This window comes from Lissotriton helveticus, chromosome 11, assembly GCF_964261635.1.
Source record: "Lissotriton helveticus chromosome 11, aLisHel1.1, whole genome shotgun sequence".
NCBI lineage: Eukaryota > Metazoa > Chordata > Amphibia > Caudata > Salamandridae > Lissotriton > Lissotriton helveticus.
The window spans coordinates 1,112,110,988-1,112,134,297 of NC_136072.1; the positions used below are offsets into that span (position 1 = coordinate 1,112,110,988).

Genomic DNA, 23,310 nt, shown 5'->3' on the forward strand with positions numbered 1-23,310 from the left:
CTGCCTGCTCTGCTCCAAGCTACCAGAGAGTGAGCACCACAGGTTAATTCATGGTGTGTATCTGGCTTACCCTGACAAGGACTGCTTGGACAGGGTGCATAACTTCGCGAACCAGAAACCTAATTTGCAAATAGATATATATAAATACACACACACACACACGTTTATGTATGTTCACTGCAAAAAAAGGTTAAAGTGACATTGTAGTTAGTTGTTCAAAGGAGACATGAAACCCAAAAACCAAAGAAACATGCCTGTTATAGTATAGTGAACTAAGCAAACACAATAAGATGATGGACGGAGCGCTGGAACTTTTCAGACACACACTCTCAGTCACTATTAGATCTGGTTTGAATCCGTCATCAATCTTTTGCTCATTTCAACACCCAGGTTCAGAACCAGTCATAACCAAATCAGTCTTGACCCTGTTCCTCATGGGAACACTCAAGCCCGAACTGGCAAGTCAAGTCTTCCCTGGACTGGGAACAAGCATCCTGGGACCGGTTTCGGGTTAACACCCCTCATCAGGCAGGCTAGCTTGAATCCAGTGGCAAAGTGAGCAAGGGTCCCACGAATGGGCATTCCCAGCAAACTTATGACGAACTTGTAATATCCCTAAACGGGAATAAAAGGCCATATTACACAATTAGCTAATATGTATCCCCTCTCTCCCATCGGTGAAAGACATCAGTGTTGTCATCAATCATATAATTTGAGATGTCATCAATGATGTTGTTTGACATGTCATGAGTGATGTAATATGGGAGGTCATAAGCAGTGCATGGTGGGGGCACATGTTTTAGTTAGTAGAATTCAGGGTTTGCTTTCTCAGCTTAAAATTGTATTTTTAACAGACATTTTCACCTAGCTAAAACATCACTTTAGACGTGTAACATAAAGTAAGATATTATTATGGGACCTAACAATAAAGTCACTTTAACATTTGCTTTTTGAGTGAATTTGAATAATAATGCTTGTCATTAATAAAACTGACAGGGATATTTTTGACCTGCAAACCTAATGGTCTGGTGTTATTTTTCAGGAGCTCAGGTAACACTTGGGCACGTAACTGTGTGCGTATATTCTTCATTTAAGTTCCTTAACCGCTCTATTTTATCTAGATAAGTGCTTGGTATCACTCCCTTGTCGCCACTTAATAGTGACACATTTTCCAATAATTTATTTATCTATTCCTCAGTGCCGGGGGGTGGAGGGGTGAAGGGTTTATCCGTGTAAAATTGTATATATATTTGTATTCAGGTTTGTGGGGTACTCTAGATGTAATAAGTGATGGGTAATATAATATTTTTTATTGCGTGCAGTAATGTTCTTAATTAAATCAGGTTTCAATGAGAAATAAATGTCCCATTGTGATGAATATTGTGGACGCAATTGAACCCCATTCTATACCACTTTATCATTTGTTGACTGTTTAAGCCTAGGTTATATGGGGTTATATGGGCAAAGCCTCCTTCTTTTGCCCACACTAATATACAAGGCGGTACAAAAGGGGGTACAACAGGGGGTGGTGATGGACGGAGCATCTGAACCCATCAAATACTCACACCCAGTAAACAGATCTGGGTTTAATCCATCACCGTTCTTTAGTCCACTCTGCCACCCCAGTTCAGACATGGCCATATGCAAATCAGTCTGACCCTGTGCCTCATGGGAACAGTCCAGCCCGAACTGCCATGCCATGCCTTCCCTGGACCAGAAACAAGCTTCCTAGGACCCGTTTCTGGCATTTCATCCGTCTTCAGCCAGGCTTGCTTGAATCCAGTGGCAAAGTGAGCAAGGGACTCACGTCTGAGCATACCCTGCCAACTTATGGCAAACAAAGCAGTACAAAAGAATGCAGTGATGGACGGAGCATCTGAACCAATCAAACAATCACACCCAGTCAACAGATCTGGGTTTAATCCATCACCGTTCTTTAGCCTACTCTGCCACCCCAGTTCAGACATGGCCATATGCAAATCAGTCTGACCCTAAGCCTCATGGGAACAGTCCAGCCCGAACTGCCAAGCCATGCCTTCCCTGGACCGGAAACAAGCTTCCTAGGACCGGTTTCTGGCATTTCAGCCGTCTTCAGCCAGGCTTGCTTGAATCCAGTGGCACAGTGAGCAAGGGACTCACGTCTGAGCATACCCTGCCAACTTATGGCGAACAAAGCGGTACAAAAGGGGGTGGTGATGGACGGAGCATCTGAACCAATTAAACACTCACACCCAGTCAACAGATCTGGGTTTAATGCATCACCGTTCTTTAGCCCATTCTGCCACCCCATTCAGACATGGCCATATGCAAATCAGTCTGACCCTGTGCCTCACGGGAACAGGCCAGCCCGAACTGCCAAGCCATGCCTTGCCTGGACCGGAAACAAGCTTCCTAGGACCGGTTTCTGGCATTTCAGCCATGTTCAGCCAGGCTTGCTTGAATCCAGTGGCAAAGTGAGCAAGGGACTCACGTCTGAGCATACCCTGCCAACTTATAGCGAACAAAGCGGTACAAAAGGGGGTGGTGATAGACGGAGCATCTGAACCAATCAAACACTCACACCCAGTCAACAGATCTGGGTTTAATCCATCACCGTTCTTTAGCCCACTCTGCCACCCCAGTTCAGACATGGCCATATGCAAATCAGTCTGACCCTGTGCTCCATGGGGACAGTCCAGCCCGAACTGCCAGGCCATGTCTTCCCTGGACCGGAAACAAGCTTCCTAGGACCAGTTTTCTGGCATTTCAGCCGTCTTCAGCCAGGCTTGTTTGAATCCAGTGGCAAAGTGAGCAAGGGACTCGCGTATGAGCATACTCTGCCAGCTTATGGCGAACAAAGCGGTACAAAAGGGGGTGGTGATGGACGGAGCATCTGAACCAATCAAACACTCACACCCAGTCAACAGATCTGGGTTTAATCCATCACCGTTCTTTAGCCCACTCTGCCACCCCAGTTCAGACATGGCCATATGCAAATCAGTCTGACCCTGTGCCTCATGGGGACAGTCCAGCCCGAACTGCCAAGCCATGCCTTCCCTGGACCGGAAACAAGCTTCCTAGGACCATTTTTCTGGCATTTCAGCCGTCTTCAGCCAGGCTTGTTTGAATCCAGTGGCAAAGTGAGCAAGGGACTCACGTATGAGCATACTCTGCCAGCTTATGGCGAACAAAGCGGTACAAAAGGTAATATACAAGGCATGGCGACTGGCGTTGTCAAGGCGTCACCACATCATTATTTGAAGGCAAGCCTATTGGCTTTGTCAAAGGGTAATCACATATACAAGACAAGCCAACTGGGTTTGTCAAGGGGTCACCACATCCTTATATGAAGGCAAGTTATTGGCTTTGTCAAGGGTGACCACGTCAATATAAGAGACAAGCCTATTAGCTTTGTCAAAGGGTGATAACATCACTATACAATGGAAGACTACTGGCTTTGTCAAGAGGTCTTCACATCATTAAATATAAGGTGAGCCTATTGGTTTTGTAGCACAGTCACCATGTTATACAACACAAGCTTATTGGCTATATCGAGGTGTCACCACTTCAATATATGAAGGCAAGCCTATTGGCTTAGTCAACAATAAGGAACGTATGTTTCCTTTACACTCCTCAGGCCACATAATGCAGCCATAAGGCTAATAAAAAGAGACCCCTGAAACCCTACACTAGAGCAAAAGCTCCAATTCTTGGAATGCTTTGAAACACCATCAACGTTTCCCAGGGCCCGAAACATGTTACTTTAAAAAATGATTTCTGGTTGGATGCGCTCTCCTGTACACACTAAGAACACTTTTGTAACATGGTAATGGTGCTAATGCCCAGGGTGGGACATCACAAAGCAGGACAAAATATGAAAATTAGCAGACAAAGGGCATTATGGCAGAGAACAGTAAATAATAAATAAGCAGTTACGGTCACTCATTTATTATTATTTGTTTTGCCAGTTACATTTTCTATTTGGGTCCCTCGCCTCACCCGGGACATCCTCTTTTAATGTTGCGGGCCCCCGCCGCCCTGCCTCGTCGGGTCACCACAGGCAGGCCCGGTCCTATTGGCAGTGTGGGAGAAGGCAACATTTTCTGTGTTGGAGCAGTGTTTTTTCTTGGCTCCCGCCCGGTAAGAGAAAGCCCTGCTTCCTTGTCCGCTAGAAGGACCGGCATCGACCATGAACCCACTCTGTCCCGGGGATGGGGTCTGCGGGACAGCAATGTGTCGGGCCCCAGGGATGGGGTGCCTGGGGTCAGACATCAGCTCAGGGAAGGGGGATCACAGACCCCCTTCCCATTATTACATTTAAGTGCAGATGTGCTGAACACTGGGCCCTGGCCCATCCTGGGGGCATTTAAAAACAAACTTTGGCGTTCATGAACTAATAACAAATACAGTGATTAATTAATCTGCATGGAGTCTGGCCAGCTGTTAGCACATTAAGGGAAGGACTATGATGTGCTTAGGGCCTGGCTTGTGGCTCAACCCTGCAGACTACTCCCACTGCACACAGCTCAAGGCAATCAAAAGTGGGCAGGCTGCAGAATGACACAGAGGTGCTACCATTCACCACTACACATACCACACTCACATCACATATATCCACACAACCACTAGTGCAACACTGAAAGTAACTCATGAAAATCTTCTTTAGGAAGACACTGAAATTCACTGGAAAAACCCAGTTAAATTAAGTTACGATACATGCAGTGCAGTGCACTATACAAAGTACAGCTCGGACCCCAAACGCGCTGCTCACAACCTTAGTTACGTCATCACTGATGACATTTTTAATAACCTTCCTTATGAAATTACTGAAGGCATCTCAGATGACACCATGTATGACAATGCCACTGATATCACTAGTAATGTCACAGATGTGCTAATTGTTTATCAAGAAAACTGTTAAGATATTTACAGTTAAGTAACAGTTGTGGCCTAGCTTCAATCTTATGGGTATTTCAGATACACACACACAAACCACCATCTCAGATATTCATGCATCCATCACCTCACATACCCATCATTATGCAAGCACACAGTTACTATCAAACAACCATCTTAATGTCAACACACCTACCATCATACATCCAAACAGCCTAATTCATATGTGAGCACATGCACCATCACACAGTCAAATATTTAACATCATATAGCACCACACAAGCAAACAGCATACACTAACATCCACCATTAAACCACTCATATATCAACATAACCACACACACACCCAGCATCATATCCCCACACAATCAATAATGTAGGCACATGCACACACAACCAAATGACAGCACAGCTAACATCATACATCCACATACTCACTATCATGTCTGCACAACCACTATAAAAACTCACATACTTGCCATTATATTCCAGCCCACCTACCACCACATGGACGTACATCTACCTGATACATCTATGCACCCACCATAATGACCACAAAGCGACTATCATATGCCATCTCAATAACCAATCTACATCTATTCAACTGCCAAGCATCCACACAACAATTACAGACGAGCGCACACACCAATCTATTGTAAAAACAATGTTCACCATAGATAATAAATCATGCAAGCAAAGAAGAATCTGGTCTTGAAAATATTTTAATCAGATAATAAGATAATATATCAAGGGAAATGTTGAAGTAGGCACAAAACAGTACATTTGTATTGTATTTTGTATTGAATTTATTAGTTGCAGAGGAACACAGCATCCAGTAAGGGGGGTTTAACTAGTTAACATAGAGGAGTCTCGCTCGTTATCGAAATTATATGGCCCGGACACGGAAAGGATTGACAGATTGATAGTTCTTTTTCGATTTAGTGGGTGTTGGAGCAAGGACGTTCTTAGTTGGTGGAGTAATTCATCTGGCTAATTCCGATTACGTACGAGACTCCTCAATACTAACAGAAATAATTTGTGCCTTGTGACGGTTCAAGCTTAAATTACTACGGTTCGAAGTTGGATTAAACAACCCACCGCCTTAGCTGGACGCGCGTTCCTCTGCAGACCCACTGATGGTCAATTTCAAGGAGTCCTTCCCACTGGGAGGACCTGAGGTGCAGGGCTAAATCCAAAGTTACTTACTGGATACTAGGTGCTCGCACACCGTGTCCTGATGATGACCTCACATCTTTATAGGTTGAAATGTTGTCAACTATATACATACTGACTCCTTTTTTAACTGTATAAAAATAATCCACAGGTGGACTTCCGTCAACTTGAGACCTTTGTGGAAACATCAGGGGCGCTCCACCCAGCCCAGTCTGGTTTTAGAACATCTTTCAGCACGGAGACTGCGCTGGTTGAGATGGCTGAGGCGATTAGGGAGTGCTTGAATGGGGGCGGCAGAGCGGCTCTGATTTTATTGGACCTCTCTGCCGCCTTCGACACGGTACCTCACCGGCTCCTTCTCGCTCGGCTCTCCTCCATTGGCATCTCCAGTGAGGTGTGGGCTTGGTTAAAATCCTTTTTGGATGAGTGCACCCAACAGGTCTGGATGCCCCCCTTTTCATCCTCTGCCAGGAAGCTATCAACAGGAGTCCCGCAGGGCTCTACTCTGAGCCCGCTACTTTTTAATATCTACTTGACTCCTCTGATTGCCCTGGCTGAGGGGCTGGGTGCTAAAATCATGGCATATGCCGAAGACACACAGCTTTTATTTACTTGGTAAGGGTCTGAATTGTGTACTGGGGTTGCTCAGAGGTGCTTATCAGCCATGTTTACTTGGCTGGCCCAGGCTCATCTCAAGTGCAACAAAGAAAAATCGGAGATATTGTTGTATGGCAAAGTTCCCCCGCTTTTTAGAGAAGCCTTGTGGCCGCCGGACTTCCCATGCCCACGGTCGGAGGGCAGCCCGGCCAAGAACATAGGGGTATGGTTCGGGGAAGATCTCCGGTTCTCCGAACATATCAAAAAACTAACCGGCACATGTTTCGGCACACTTAAGACTTTTAGAACGTTTTTTCCTTTGCTACCGCAATCAGCAAAGAAAAGGGTGGCCTGGGCACTTATCCTTTCTAGGCTTGATTATGCTAATGCCTTATTCATTGGCATCCCTGGCTACCTGACGAATAAACTTCAATTGATTCAAAATGCGGTGGCCAGACTCTTATTTAACATCTCTAAACGATCCAGTGTGAGGCTACTTTTACGTGACCTACACTGGCTACCTGTGGCTCAGTGGGTTCAATATAAGGTCTTGACCATGGCCCATAAAGCCCTGCATGATTCTGGACCATCGTATATCAAGAAGCGCGTGGCCTTTTACAACCCTGGCCGCTCACTTTGCTCTGCCTCTCTTCGCCTGCTGTTCATTCCCCGGTTTTGTCGTCCTAGGATGGGAGGCCAGTCATGGTCAGTAAAGGTGGCCATTCTATGGAACAGCCTTCCCGACCTTTTGCAACATCCTCAGGATCTCCGCGTCTTCAAGAAACTACTTAAAACTCATGTTTTCAACCCTTCCAGCTAATTAATTGGGCTCCTTTGGTCTCAGTCTGTTCGCGCCAGGATACTCCTGAGTAATTGTGCGCGCTACAAATCATATATAACATAACATAACATAACTTGTCACTGCACGTTTCCACTTAATTGTGAGCACTGGATCTTATTTGACACTACTTGATCGATATACTTCAAATATTTTGCAATATAAAATATGCAATGAATAAATTAATTGCAATCAAAAATACTGGTTTTGTGCCTACTTCAGCATTTGCATTTGTATAATAACTAATTATCTGGTTAAAACTTTTTCTACACCAGAATCTGCTATAATTACATGAGTAATTATCTATAGTGAACAACAGTTTTTACAATACGATTTATAATCCCAGGTTCTCTAAAACTGTTGGGGTTCCTCTTGTTACTGAACACACACCCACTCTTATGCTCCAACACACACCATCATACAGACACATAGCCATTACACAATCACCACAATTTACAAACATATACAAAAGATACTACTCCTCACGCAAATTCAGGAGTGCCACAAACCCACCATCAAACAGCCACATAGCTGCCATACTACAGCTACTCAATCACCCCAACAAAAATATACAAAGATGCTATCATACACTAGCATACATACACCATTGTAAGGCCTCCAATCCATCATCATACACCTACACAACATGCATATCCGGTGAATATCTGTTCAGTAGGTTTTAATGGATCAATATCAACACATCAGTGACATCACAGGTGAGACATCATCAGTGATATCACCAAATATGTCATTTGAGATGTTATCGAAAGTATCACATCCGAGGTCGAAAGAAGTGCATGGTGTGGGCAGAAGTTATAGATTGTGTAGCATAACATAACTGGGTGAATTCCAGGGGTTTTAGGTTTTGTAATGGACCATAATGTCCCTTTAAATTGCTTTTGGAGTGAATTTGTTCATATAGAAGGATAGGAATAAGTTACTTTTAAGTGTGTTTTTGCAGTATAGAAGTTTCATCTCTTTGTTGTGATGATTTCACACAGCAAAAGGTGAGGCAGTCTTACACTGTTAATATCTGTTGACTACTAATGGTACAAAATACCTAAACTTTGTTGAGGACTTCAATGCAATGAAAAATAAGAACACAACAGATCTCAATCTAGGATGCTCAAGAACATATGTCTGGTGGGCTGGAGATGAGCTGCTCAGGCCATGTGCAAGGACAACATCAGGGGATCATACTATTTGCAAAATTATTATCTGTAAGAGGTGATTTGTTTAGACCATGAGTAAGGGAGGGATCTGGTTTTCAGACCAGGAGTAACTAAGAATATATTGATTGAATTATGAGCATGAGGCGATTGATAGTTAATATTTTGATACAGATAATAAGATTGCTATGAAGTAATATCTGATAAGCAAGTGAAAGAATTTCATAATATGAAGATGTGGTGCTCAGGCTACATGTGTCATGAAGATCAGTGGACCAGACTTTTTTTTTTAGAAGTGGAAGCCACTAGGTCAGATTTTACAATTAGGGAATTTCGTCAATAAACTGTTTGCAGGGCAGGAATTGTTGATCTGACTGTGTCAAGGGAAGAACTGGTAATGGCATGTTGTGATACAATGATGATATGGTGATAATGTACAAGCTATTAAGTATACGCAGTGAAAGTCCAAAGATTAGACCTATCACACCGTTACCATGCATTTTACATGGAAGGGCGAGGAAGATGGTTGTCTGAACTAAATATATTAGTTATAAAAGAAAGAAAACTGGGGTTTGGGGGATGTTTACTTCAATTAAACAGAATTTCCACCATAGAGTGTTCTTCACAAAATATTGTTTTTTAGTGCTGTCATTTTGTTATTTGATAACACGTTTATGGGGTACAGTCCAACACACCGAATCATTGCCACATAGCTGCATGGCACTGCTCAGAACAATGACGGTGATCAGCTGCCACCGGACGGATCGATCCCGGAACAGATCCCACAGCCCTTTGGCCTTCTGACCTTTGATGGCCGCTTGTTCCGCCAACATCTCCTCCATTTCACTGCTAAGGTCGCTGTTGCCTCTCAGCCGCTTCAGTGCTGCAAGATAAATAGAGAACTGCAATTATAAAAAGACCATGTGACCAATGGATGAGTAGTAACTCAAGACAATAGATCAGCTCCAGAGCCATACCTTATTAGCTTCACATGTCATATACAAAACATGGATCCATAAATGGCAGCCTCAAAAACAACACACCACTCTACTGGCAGCTTACTTCACCTTTGAAAAACATTCCACTGAAAACTGCATTTCACTCTTTAAGCAATAATCAACCAAAAAAAGTTAACAATTACAAAACATTTCACAAACATCACAGCATGACTGAAGAACAAAAGGATCCCTTATGGCAGAATTTCAAAGACGGAAACACGCCACTAATAAAACAGAATTCCACATGAACTCTTAAAACAAACTCACAGGATGATGTCATCAGTGATGTCATCAGTGATTTAATTTGAGATGTCATCAGTGATGTCACTGACCATGTCATGAGTGATGTAATATGGGAGGCCATATCAGTGTATTATATATATCCTACTGGCGGTCGCCAGTAGGTAGTTAGAGTTAGGACCTAGGTACCCGCCCCCCCCCAGGCCCCCTACAACCCCTAGACCAATTTCATCCCCAGGGATCACAGCCCCCCAGAGACCGGCCATTTACTAATAGGGGGGGTGGCCATGAGCACCACCCTTCCCTTTATTTAAAAGAGTGGCCCTTGTGATGCAGTCCCCGGGAGCTAACAAGACTTGGGGAGGTGAGTCATATGACCCCCCTCTCCTTTATTTAAATAAATAAGATTTTCCCCAAGGGATGGGGTTCCCAGAGGCCGAAAGAGGCTCAGGGAGGCAGGCTGAACAGGCCCCCTCCCCTTACTTTTCAGAAATTGCCCTGGCAGATGGGGTTCCACAAGCCAGGCCCTCGTCCCATGCATGGCAGGGGAGTTGCATTTAAGTATGGTAAATAAGTATTACTTTATGTTAAAAAAAAACCTAGAAATTCACTGAAAAAAACAAAAGGTTGAAGTAACATCATAGTTAGGTGTGAAAGAAAGACCGTTTTTTGTTTTTACAAAACCTTAGAAATTCACTTTGGAAAAAACAAAGATAAAAGTAACGATACAGCGGCTCATTAGGATCGCGGTTTTCCCGCATCCTCCGGGCCGGCGGAAGCCACCGCCGGCCCGGAGGATGCGGGAAAACCGCCGCGGAGCCTCCACAGACCCACCGCCAAATTAGGATGGCTGGTGGGTCTTGGTTTATGTCCGCCGCTTTTCCGCCGCGGTCGGCTTACAACCGCGGCGGAAAAGCTCTTATATGGTGGCGGTGTCTCTCAGACACCGCCAGCCATATTAGGATTGCGTATCTGATATGCTTTTCCGCGGCGGGTTCTCCGCCGTGGAAAAGCTTACGGATGTGCATTTCGGGGGCCCGTTGCGGGCCCCCAGGGTGAAGGGGGGGTGGGGGTGTGGGGGGTGCACATGGGGGGTAGCCCCCTGCATTACATGCAGACAGCGGCATGCACCGCGCGGTGCCCTCAGCTTTCTGCATGTAAATGCAATGCGTGCTTTTTTACCATTGCGGCGGGCGCAGCTTGAAGCCGCACCCGCCGCAATGTTAAAAATAGAGGATGTGACCGCCAGGGTGGCGGTCACATCCTAATTGCAGAGGAGGGAACGCCACAGCCCATGCGGATGTTCCCTCCTCCTCAAGGGTCGCGGACGGACTTGAGTCCTAATGGGCTCCATAGTTAGGTGAATTTGTCAATGACGACATAGCGCTTTGAGATTAAAAAAACACAGAAATCCACTAGTTATAGTTGTCAACAATAATTATAACCGTGCCCGCCACGTACTGCTTATGACATCACTGAAGACTTTCTCTATGACATCACTGATGGCATGTTCTATGACATCACTGATTACATCGGGGGGAAAACGCAAACTGATTACATCGCCCAAGGTTCATTTTACTGCATTCTGCTCTATAAATTACCATGGCATTAGAGGCCTGACAGTAAGTACAAAATAGCTCAGGAGAATATCAACCATCATTACTGTCATCACAGACACAACTCCCTTAGGTGTAGAAAACATGTGTTATGTGCAACATTGACCCTGTACCACACAATTTACAGCAACCATAGTTCATATTAACAATCAACCACAGATATATTGGAAACCCTTATTGAGTACGGTGTTCAATCTGTACACAGCTGTTCCCAGAAAGCCAAGTTCCTAAAAATAGTGAATGTCAGTTCCAAAACAAATGACCTACTATGGACAGCTCTTATCTGTATCAAACCCCTGAAGCTTACCGAACTTACATTGAGAAATAAAGTTGATAATGGAGAACTAGGTACTGTAAAAAGTGTTTACTCCTTGGAGAGAGTTTACTCTATACCACACTGTTTGCAAACACTGAAACCTTCATGAGAAACACACAACAGAGTATTAAAAATATCTGCTAAGAACAGTTTATACTCTATGCAATAGTTGTAAAAAAAAACAATATTTGCTCAAATTAACCAAGATCTGAAGGTACTAAACACCCCACTACCTGCACCCTTCATACTGCTGTGAAAACTGTACAGATAGCCCATCTTCTCAAGCAAACAAGCACATGTACATAGGTTAGTACCTATGCACACAGTCTTCTATGTTATGTAGAAATTGTTATACTGGGACAATTCTGTCTAATAACTCAAGGCTGCTTACAAAAACCTTAATCCAGTTGAAAACTGCTGTAGAGAACCAAAAAACCTAGTTGGAACATAATGAACACAAGTCAACTGTCATCTGCATACAGAGTTACTCTTGAATAGAAATATTTATTCAAGTTCAATACCTCTACACACTTATGGTGCATTAAGAGCACATGTTTTCTGTAAATACTTACACTCATTTGCTAGATCCAGGTTGTACAAAATTAGGTAAACAAGTAATATGGTAGTTACCAACCACTATGTAAACTATAAAACAAACTAGCATACTCATTGGATTATGTCATCAGTGATGTCATCAATGATGTCATGCGAGATGTCATCAGTGATGTCATAGAACATGTCATGAGTGATGTCATATGTGAGACCATAAGCAGTGCATGGCAGGAGCGCAAGTTATAGTTACAGTTATTTTTGTTGTTGTTCAAAACGTTAATGTTATCATTGACAAATTCACTTAACTATGTTACTTTAACCTTTGTGTGTTTCAGTATATATATATATATATATATATATATATGTATTTTATTTTTTTTCTTTCACACTGGTGTCTCTCTCCACTCCGATGCTAATCCCAGTTCTTCGACGCATATATAGTTGCTGCAGTCATCTTTGGAATGTGTGGCTCTGCAGGGGTGTTGCGTGGTGTCGGGCATGGCACCCACCCACAATACATGGAAATCCAGATGGTCCAATCCAAGACAAAAGGTACGTGCACTCAAGAAAGTCAAACATAAGTGGTTTATTGGAAAAAAAACACAAGCCCCTGCAACGCGTTTGGGGTCTTGACTGAAACGTGTAGCAGGGGTTGATGTTTTTTTTAATAAACCTATTATGTTCGACTCCCCAGCGCATGCATGACTTTCGTCTTTGAGCGTCTGGATTTTCAGGGCTCGAAAAATCCAAAAAATGGTACTAGTCCTGCAGGACTAGTACCTTAAAAAATGTCCTCGACCTAACTGCAACCTACTTGACCTCCGTCTCTGAAAGCGGAGCAAATGTGACAAAATAACAAGATTTAAAGGCATCTTTATTGCTCATTAACTTTGTGAGCAATACAAATGCCTTTAAATCTTGTTATCTTTTCACATTTGCTCCGTTTTCACAGACAGAGGACAAAAGTTGGTTTGTTTTCCTACTCATCAGAAAGGGCGAGTAGGACCTAAAAACAGCTCGACCTTGTTAAATTTAGCTCGACTATGCGAGCGGTCGAGTGGAATTTTCGAGCCCTGATTTTCATATATACATTTATAGTAGTAAATTTAAATAAATACTCCCAAACATTTTAATATAATGTAAATTATATATTTTTTATAAACATGTTACATTATATATATATATATATATATATATATTCACGCTCCAGGTTGTCCACCTTGTGAGTAGCACGCGAGCAGCAGCTTTATTTATGTGTAGGTGAGGACGGGGATCCGCTCGTAGATGCCGCTCCGTAATGGATCTGCCCGACGCGATTGGCGGGTGAGTTATATGAAATTGGAGAAGTGTAACGGGTGCGCACACCGCTTCCGTTAAAGCCCCTGAAGAGAAGCAGATGGAGCTTCGAAACGCGTCGGGCAGATCCATTACGGAGCGGCGTCTACGAGCGGATCCCCGTCCTCACCTACACATAAATAAAGCTGCTGCTCGCGTGCTACTCATAAGGTGGACAACCTTGGAGCGTGAATATATATATATATATATATATATATATATATATATATATATATATATATATATATATATTCACTGAAAAAACCATAGGTTATAGACCATATATAGTTAGGAATTAGCATTTAGAAAACCTTATTTTACTCACACAAAACCATTGAAATTCCATATATAGTTAGTTGCACTAACTATATATCGCGCACCCGCAATCCACTGCTGATGGTGTCACATATTACATCATTCATGACATGGTCAGTGACATCACTGATGACATCACTGATGACATCTCAAATGACATCACTGATGACATCACTGATGACATCTCATTTGACATCATTCTTGTGCTAATACGATAAACCTCTTCAGACTCTAATATAACCTTAGATACACTCAGTGTATACAGACACTCACACACTGTCACTCATCCATGGAGTTACTCACACACCTAGTCAGTCATGCAAAGAAACAATCTCACCTCCATTTCCTCAACTATACAGTTATACACACCTTACTTATTCAAACATATACTAACACATATTTACTCTCTTATACAATCCCTGATACAAGTTCACAATGATCCATACAGCCACTCACACATTCAGTGGCTCTCATGCACAGTTATTTATATATGCCAACTCTCACATGTACTGTGTTTTACATATGTACTTACTATGACATGTAGCATTGAGATATCCATTCACTCATCAATACACTCATGCACACAGTCAACCGCCCATGTAGCTTTTTCCACATGCACTCTTGAACTCATACACCTAGTGAATCAACTGCTCACACATCTATGCACAGAGTCACACACCTCCCAGCCACCCCCACACAAACTCAATCTCCCATAGAAATACTTGGGCAACCAATTAATAACACATATAGCCTCTCGTATAGCTAATGATCAACACATGCAGCAGTTTACATCACAACAGACATAATGATGCACAAATTAAGACAGTTTAGTCACTAACCCATGCATTCAGTGAGACACATTTAATCACTCACTCATACAGTCAGTCACGCACCTACTAAATCCTTCATCCAGACACTTATACATCCACTCATTCTTCAATATCTAAGACATATTTTAACTTTACAGAAACATACAGTCACTGGATGTTGTCATCAGTGATGTCATTTGAGATGTCATCAGTGATGTCATCAGTGATGTCACTGACCATGTCATGAATGATGTAATATGTGACACCATCAGCAGTGGATTGCGGGTGCGCGATATATAGTTAGTGCAACTAACTATATATGGAATTTCAATGGTTTTGTGTGAGTAAAATAAGGTTTTCTAAATGCTAATTCCTAACTATATATGGTCTATAACCTATGGTTTTTTCAGTGAATTTTCAAGGTTTTGTAAATGCTAATTCCTAACTATATATGGTCTATAACCTATGGTTTTTTCTGTGAATTTCATTGGTTTTTTAACAGCTAATATCTGTAGCTGTAAAATGTATTCTTCTTTAAATCCAAAAATATATTTTATATGTTTATGAATAATTTTTTTTTAAAATATTTTTTTTTCTTCGTTCCCGCTTCGCGAATCGGGAAGCTTCCCGTTAGCTGACCTTGATGCCGCGAAATAGACCGCGAGCCGGTAAACGTTTCTTTACCGCAAGTGCCGCGTTAGAAAACAACATCGTGACGCCTCCCGTCCGCATGACGTTTCACGTTGTCGCGTGATACGTCATATGACGTGCTACGTTAGCGAACTGGTACGCGAAGCGAGTCGCAAAGCGCAGGTTTCTGGAAGCAAACCGGGAGGCCCTGCAAAGCGCTTAACGTAAACACAGCAAGTCATGTGACTTGGTAATAACACTTTTCATTGGTTCATTTCACTTTTGGTTTCCTAATGATGTAAGACTAGGTCATATAATCTAAAATGAACACTTTTGATTGGTTGAGAACTCTTGTTTTTCCCAAATGATGAAAATCCCTCCTTCTTTCCTCACTCTGACTTTCATCATTGTGAGAGAAAGACCCTTTGTGATCACTGAGCAATGGCTTCTTTAGTAGCTTCAGCTGGTGCTTCCCCACCACCTCCACCACATCCAAGGAAGAGTGGACCACCTGCTCAAGTTGTAATTCAACAAGAAGAAGAAGAAGAGGAACAGGAGGACGAGCACGAAGAGAGGCAGTTTTTGCCTGAGCAGCCCAGGACGTCTCACCGGAAAGAAAACTTCATTTGGCAATTTTTTAAAATTCCCAAAGGTCAGAAAAAAGTAAATGCAAGATACGTAACTTGCCTTATATGTCAAGATAGACTGTCCAGAGGGACCGACAAAAAATACAGTTTCGGAAACTACACAATGCATCGCCATATGACTAGGTGGCATCCTAACAACTACAGTGCTGCACAGTTTCGGAACGACCTAGATAATCTCCCTATTATGGCCAGAAGATCTGTTGTACCGGAAGTAACGGGACCAGAGGGCAGGGAGATGGTGCCAAATATACAAATGAGATTTGGTGATGTAAAACACACCTGCGTATTTTGCGATGGATTCATTTCCTACGGAGAAAGAAGCATCACTCTGATCAACAGAGCTATTGACAATCATGCTCATGTTTGTCCGAAACGCCCCAAACAATAAATTCTTTTTTTTTTTGTTTTGTTGCTCCTGTTGAGCCCTTTACAATGAATCGTTTTCATTGCCCCCTCCAAGAAAAACCCAAAAAAATATAAAACTGTTCCGAAAAATTCAAAAACAGTAAAAAAATGTTCAGAAAAAAAAAAAAAAAAGTTCTTTTCAGAACTACCTCCCCGTTATTAAAAAATTGGTACAATATTTGGAACTGTGCCAACCTCTATTTCTCTTAGTTCGCTTCCTAGTTCGCTCGCTGGTACGCGAACTGGAAGCGAACCAAAAACAGTAAGTATAAGGGAAGGAAACACACACTTATGTTAAAAGAAAGACAGCTATAGGGGAGTAAACTAGAGATACCATTACCCGTAATCCACTGCTGATGATGTCACATATTACATCATTCATGACATGCTCAGTGACATCATCAGCAGAGGATTGCGGGTTTTTTGGCAACATGCCTTATCCACGGTTTAATAACGCTGCCTTTTGCTTTATATAAGTTTTCAAATTGTATGAAATATATACCAATAGGTCGTTATGAACCTTTAGGTAGTGCTTTTCTTCATGAGGTCTGGTCGCTTCCATACACATACAGATGTTTCAAAGATGATCAAGAAGTTTATCTGAATGGAGAGGAATGCACTGAGACGCCAGATCATTCACTAATGTGTAGGCACATACAGTTACACGATTCATGCAACAAACACCGATCAAATATGGCTTGCGTGTTGCAAGGCACGCCAGTTCCTGCTATCATCCCCACGTTCAAGTTGTTGGAAAATGGTAGTTATTTGATGCTCAATAATGAAGATTGTTCTGAGTTAATTAAAAGTATTCCTTTTATCGTAACAGTAAGTGAACGGGTTATTTGCTGCAGAAATGTTCTATTTCCTCCCACACATGAACATAGGGAGTTTTCAATCTGGCCACAAATACCAACCTTGGGACACGTTTCAACGGCATGGCAAGAATAAGAGCTCTTTTGTCTCAGAGAGAGGTGGCCTTGAGTTCGGCCCGTGAAACTTTCGTACTTCACATAGCGAACACCCGTACACAGGTTTGCCTTTCAATTTCAGCAACATGTTTCCGACTATCTTTAACGCATCCTCCACAAAATCCCTGGCACACTTTTTTAAAGTTGTTACCAGTGGTCTCGTGACTTCATTTGAGAAAATCTTTGGAGTCATCCCTCCTTCCTTTCATTGTATTTTCTGCACTCTGGTTCGTGGATTGGCATTTTTACTTGCATTACCAGCGGACGCTCTTGTGCTTTTTTACATTTTTAAATATGGATGTCCCTCCTATGCAACCTCCGACCCTGCAGCTGCTGACACTGTTCCGCAATCGCATGCTAGAATATTATGGCACAATGCCGTTGGCGATATTAAGCACGGCATATGGATTATCTTTTCGGTTCTCCTACTTCACCTGTGTCCAGCCTGTATTTCACTGCCTGACCTGTGATTTCGATTGGGCCATTGATTTGTGTCTCTGCGGACCGGTTTCTCCTGACGTCGACTTTAATCAGCTGATGACTCCTATCATTACTCACGAGTTGGTTTGTCCTGGCGAAAGGATTATGGCTGTGGCATTGATGCATGGACTACTTGGTCCCTGGAATTTACTGGCGGCAGCACAGTCTTTCTTGGAAGAGAGCTTTCTTGAAAACCCACCGAGCTGTCCTCTGATGGTGATAGAGGATCCGGTGCTGGGAGAGCACGTATGTTCTTTTCCGCTTTTAAATTGGATGGCTGAACTGTTTTCGGATGAAGACGGTGACTTCCTATTGGAGGCTGTTGCAGCTTATTTTGCATACACAGTTATGTCATAGACCTTTTTCATGTTTGATATGCTGAGTACTAGCATTTCATTGACAATTCATTGACTTATTTGTCAAGTTTTTATTATTTACCTTGCCTATTGGCTTAAGACTCGATAAAGTACTTGGCTGTTTTATTTTTCTTTAGCATTAAATTTTCCTAGTTTTTAATGCTTTACCTTGCGGACCGTCCACATATAAACTTGCAATCTGCTCTCATGAGATGGCACTTCTATTATCTTATTCAGTTCGTTTCCGGATCATGAGGAGGTGTCATCTAGGTCCTGGATATCTTTACACCGTGTTAAGTTAGCATGGGCTCATTACCGGTTTAAACGCCATTTTTCCTTTTTTGCAACTTCTGCACACGACACTTAGTTGTTGCTTTAGCTTTCCACCTAGTAGTTCATCGTGGTTTACATGAGAATAATATGTTATTGGTCTACTATCTGCTTTACTTGTTAAACTATATCTGTACAGCGAGTGCTAAAGTTTCAAGAACAACACGATACAGAATTGTTATGAGGTCTGATCTCCACGACTTCATACTCATAACATAAGTGCAACTTCTGCCAATTCTGGGCATGAGGCGGGTTTTATATTGCTTTGCCGAACACACATACACAACAGGTGATGCGGTTCACATGAAGAGAGAGCTGGTGTATGCTGATGTGATTCCTTCAAATCTAAGACACTAAAGTATGGGCACGCCCTAAACCAACACAAAGAGACCTTCTTAGCAAATAATATAATATGTGTATTAGGGAGGGTGAGATATAAGCAGCCGCGGGCCGTGGAGGGAGTTACGATGGGGCAGGGAGGCGGGGAGGGGGAGAAGCAGGGTGGAGCCCTCTCTACCTTGCCCCTCCCCCTCCCCGCCTCCCTGCCCCACCGTAACTCCCTCCACGGCCCGCGGCTGCTTATAAGTGTTGCTAACTCTTATTCATTTACAGCATGTTAACATACTGTCACCATTCGCTTTTTATGTACTAGTAACTATGCTGGTAATTTTGCTACTGATAATATGTGTACTTGTATTCTCCACCCTGCTTCTCCCCCTCCCCGCCTCCCTGCCTCACCGTAACTCCCTCCACGGCCCGCGGCTGCTTATAAGTGTTGCTAACTCTTATTCATTTACAGCATGTTAACATACTATCACCATTCACTTTTTATGTACTAGTAACTATGCTGGTAATTTTGCTACTGATAATATGTGTACTTTTATTATCTAAGGTACTACGCCTGAGAAGACGGCATTAGTAAATAAACATTTCAAATACACATCTGTTCTTCTTAACTCCATGTTCTGGTTTCTAAGAAATCTATAACGACCGACTGTTCATGAGTTCCACGTATCCTGAGGTACTATAAGTTCATATTCTGGATTGTCTAAACATTGAGAGTTTGTTATATCCAATGTGACACTGTACCTAGCTTGCTAAATAGTTTTTGATTACTAACGTGAGTTTTGGGACACCCTAATTCGCCGAGGTTCCAATCCTCTGTCCACAGTTCTGTGTGAGAACAGAAACCCTGCGACAGGGGCACCCCCGACCCTTGCTGGAGCTTCATCACACTTGCGATACAACTCCAGCAATGCGCCACCTTTACGGCACAGATACATCACGCATCTGTGCTGTTTTTGCCCCATGATGCGCCGCATTGTAAATGCAGCACACCATAGGTGACGGAACAGCGGCACAGAATGACTAACACATCCCTGGTGATGCGCCAGTCATCATAAATGTATCCCTATGCTTCTTATCTTGTTAGAGATGAACCGCCATATGTATCATCAAAGTTATTTGCATTTCCTAAATAGCGAACTTTAAGGAATAAATAGCGATTCTTTACCATTCCTAGTTTGCGATGAGCTATTTGCTAATTAGCCGAATGTAGCCCAATGAAGCCCAATGTAGCCCAATGTAGCCCAAAGATGGCCGCCAGACACACAAAAAAACAAATGTAGCCCAAATATCAGCCAGATGTAGCCCAACTATAGCCCAGTGACAGAATGACCAATCAGCTTCGCAAACCTCCGTTACGCGAAGCGGAGCGCTGTTACAGATATATATCTTTTTTTGAACGTTAATTTCTCAAAATCCACTGGAGCACATATATTGAGACCTAGCAAAGGCACATCGGGCTACCAGTCCCTAATATTTTGCCAAGTTTCGTGCAAATCCATTCAGCCGTTCAATTATTATTATTATTTTTTTTTTTTGCCCCGCGGGGCCCTTTTAAAACCTCCACATCAAACCTAGGGGGTCAGCGAGGATCTACTATGCCCCCTTATAGTTATTTCCCCCTTTGTTTTGACCTCCTCTTGTCTCTCGATCCTACCGAGAGACAAGATGGCGGCCGCTACGGACTGTTTGGAATGTTGACAGACGCCGGAGAACCAATCAGCTTCGCTTCACAAAGCTCCGTTGCGCGAAAAGTCCGCGAACCAGTGCGCTGCCCAGTCCGCTGTTACAGATATATATCTTTTTTTAAACGTTAATTTCTCAAAATCCACTGGAGCACATATATTGAGACCTACAAAAGGCACATCGGGCTACCAGTCCCTACAATTTTGCCAAGTTTCGTGCAAATCCATTCAGCCGTTCGGGCTAAAAGTGAGGCCAACCGCCCTATGGAAAACTCAATGTTAAAAACACGTTTTGGGACCCCCCTTTTTTCTCGGCCCCCACTGGACGAACCCCCCCCAAATTTTCAAGGGCTGCTCAGAAACAAAATGTGCCATTTTCCTGAAAATTTCAGCCAATTCCGTCCACAAACGCCAAAGTTATTAGACATAGAATTTTCAAAAAACCCATAGAGAAAAAATCCTAACTATATATACCTACTGGCGACCGCCAGTAGGTAATATGTTTATATAAACATACACATATATATTTGTTTATATAAGCATATATTTATATATGGCATTACATATTATTTATATGTATTCAATTTACATTGTTATAGGTTACAATATTTAAGATTTACTATTTAAAACTATATATATATTAAAAAAACAATATTTTTTTATGTTTCAAACGATATTAGTGTTAAACATTATTTTTGTCTGATATTTTTGTACTTACCATTATAAGTATAGGGAAACTTTATTTTTGTAACCAATTTTTTTGACACAATATTTTTGTATCACGATATTGTTGTTTTGGTTATTGTGTCAGTGATCAGGGCAACCAAAGTATGGCCTATATGCTTGGTTAATTTATATTTTCAATGTGTCACGGTCATACAAAATGCTTCCCAAAACGCAAGTTGCTCTTTCTGCTACATTTTAAGAGGCATTGCTTCTGAACTGTTTTCTCACAGACCTGAGAAGACATTATTGCTGCTAGTGGGCAATGTGAGAAGCTTCGGAGGCCTTTACACTCCAAGGCTCTCAATCTGCCCCCTATCTCCGGTACAACATTTCAATCCTAAATTATTCTTGGTGCCCGGAAGCGAATAGTCAACACTGTGGACTGAACATGAAAACTGATTCAAAACTAGAAACCAGATGGGAAAGGTTAGATCAGAAAGGTATAGGAATGAATTATAGTATTCAGAATGCAGTAATCCTGGCACTAATCAGCAGAGAGGGGGCGCTGAATGACACACAGTTCAGAGACACCAATTTGCTATTGGCAGGTACTGCACCAATGTTGTCACAGGGTACTCACCGGAGATGCAGGAATCTTTGTCCCCACGGTCAATCAACAGATATCGTGGGCTCTCTGGGAGCCATGGCAGGGTGATCAGCTGCAACAGGGCTGGCACTGCATTGCTGGCTAGCAGGAGAGGCCAGCTCTCTTCACTTCCTAAGATCTCCCTGAAACCATGAACATGGATACAAATAAACCAATGCATGAAAGGTAGATATACTCATATCATAATAATTTCTAATGTTCTACAAACCCTACAGACTCTTTGCGCTTGCCAAGTTTTCAAAAGAAGCTTTTATAGTTGTTGTCATGGTGAATATCTCAGGAAAAGTTTGGAACCCATGAAGATTGTGCAGAGCATCCAAACCTACAACCCATGACAATAGGCACTGAAAAGCCACTGTAAAAACAAAACTAAAGGCCAGATATTATCTCGGTGATAAAGGTCAATCCTCAAATTTTCTATCTCAAAGTTCTATCTATCAGGAATCGATTCCACCTTTGGAATTGTATTCACAATAGGCATAGTGTGGCAGATGATAACCTACATGTTGTTTTAGAAAATCATGCAATTACTGCAAGTAGTGCTAACAATCACTATGGCGGAGGATATTCCACAAGTGGATTACCTCCATATAAACATTGGATGTTACGCTACCAGCAGGCTATGAGAGACACACTCATCTCCTATCGAATTTCTTCCTTGATGCTCAATGCAAACTGTGTCATTTCACTAATCATATTTTCAAAGTTCTGTATTTCTTTGCATTTCCACATATATGAGGCATTAGCTAAGTTGAATGGTACTGTGTTAAAAGATGAAAAACACACTGAAACGATGGTCGTAAGGATAGGCCTGTCATACAAACCCTTGTCTGAGATACCTTGCCTCTGGAAAAGAGTTCCATCCTACAAATGTCGCCCTGTGGAGTTTGGAACCTGGCCATGCAGCTTAGAAAACCAACATGGCAGAGGGTAAAGAATGGCACAAAGAATTTAAATGGGCTGTAAATACCCATAGCACTCTGGTGAGGCTGAGCTCATAAAGGGCAAACCAAAGTTTACCATAAAGTATTCTTGTCTTTCCACTGTGTAGTTATGTCCAACCTCAAGACTTACAGCCAAAATGAGCATTTGGGATGCGGGTTCTTCGCCACAGAGGTGACAAAAGTACCCTGTCTGCTAAACCCTCGGTCCACTGCTCAATACGGAGTCGAGAGAAACGCAGTTTGGTCAAAGTGGAGTAGGGTCAGTCGGAGTAAAGCCATCAGACCATCCCCCCCTATTTAAAGTGGACAATTTGTTTACTCTTTTTCCTCTGTCTGTTACTGCCAGGAAAA

General features: G+C 42.5%; 1 protein-coding gene across 3 annotated transcripts in view; it reads right to left on the minus strand.

Moving 5' to 3' along the window:
• The window catches only part of SLC2A11 (solute carrier family 2 member 11), a 405,158-nt gene that overhangs the window by 15,001 nt on the left and 366,847 nt on the right, over positions 1 to 23,310 (minus strand). For all 3 annotated transcript variants that reach the window (XM_078667813.1, XM_078667812.1, XM_078667811.1), the window contains exons 6-7: positions 21,989 to 22,137; positions 9,348 to 9,535 (exon numbers count right to left, since the gene is read on the minus strand). In XM_078667813.1, coding sequence (XP_078523939.1) covers positions 9,348 to 9,535; positions 21,989 to 22,137 — 337 coding nt within the window. The remainder of the gene's footprint in view (positions 1 to 9,347; positions 9,536 to 21,988; positions 22,138 to 23,310) is intronic.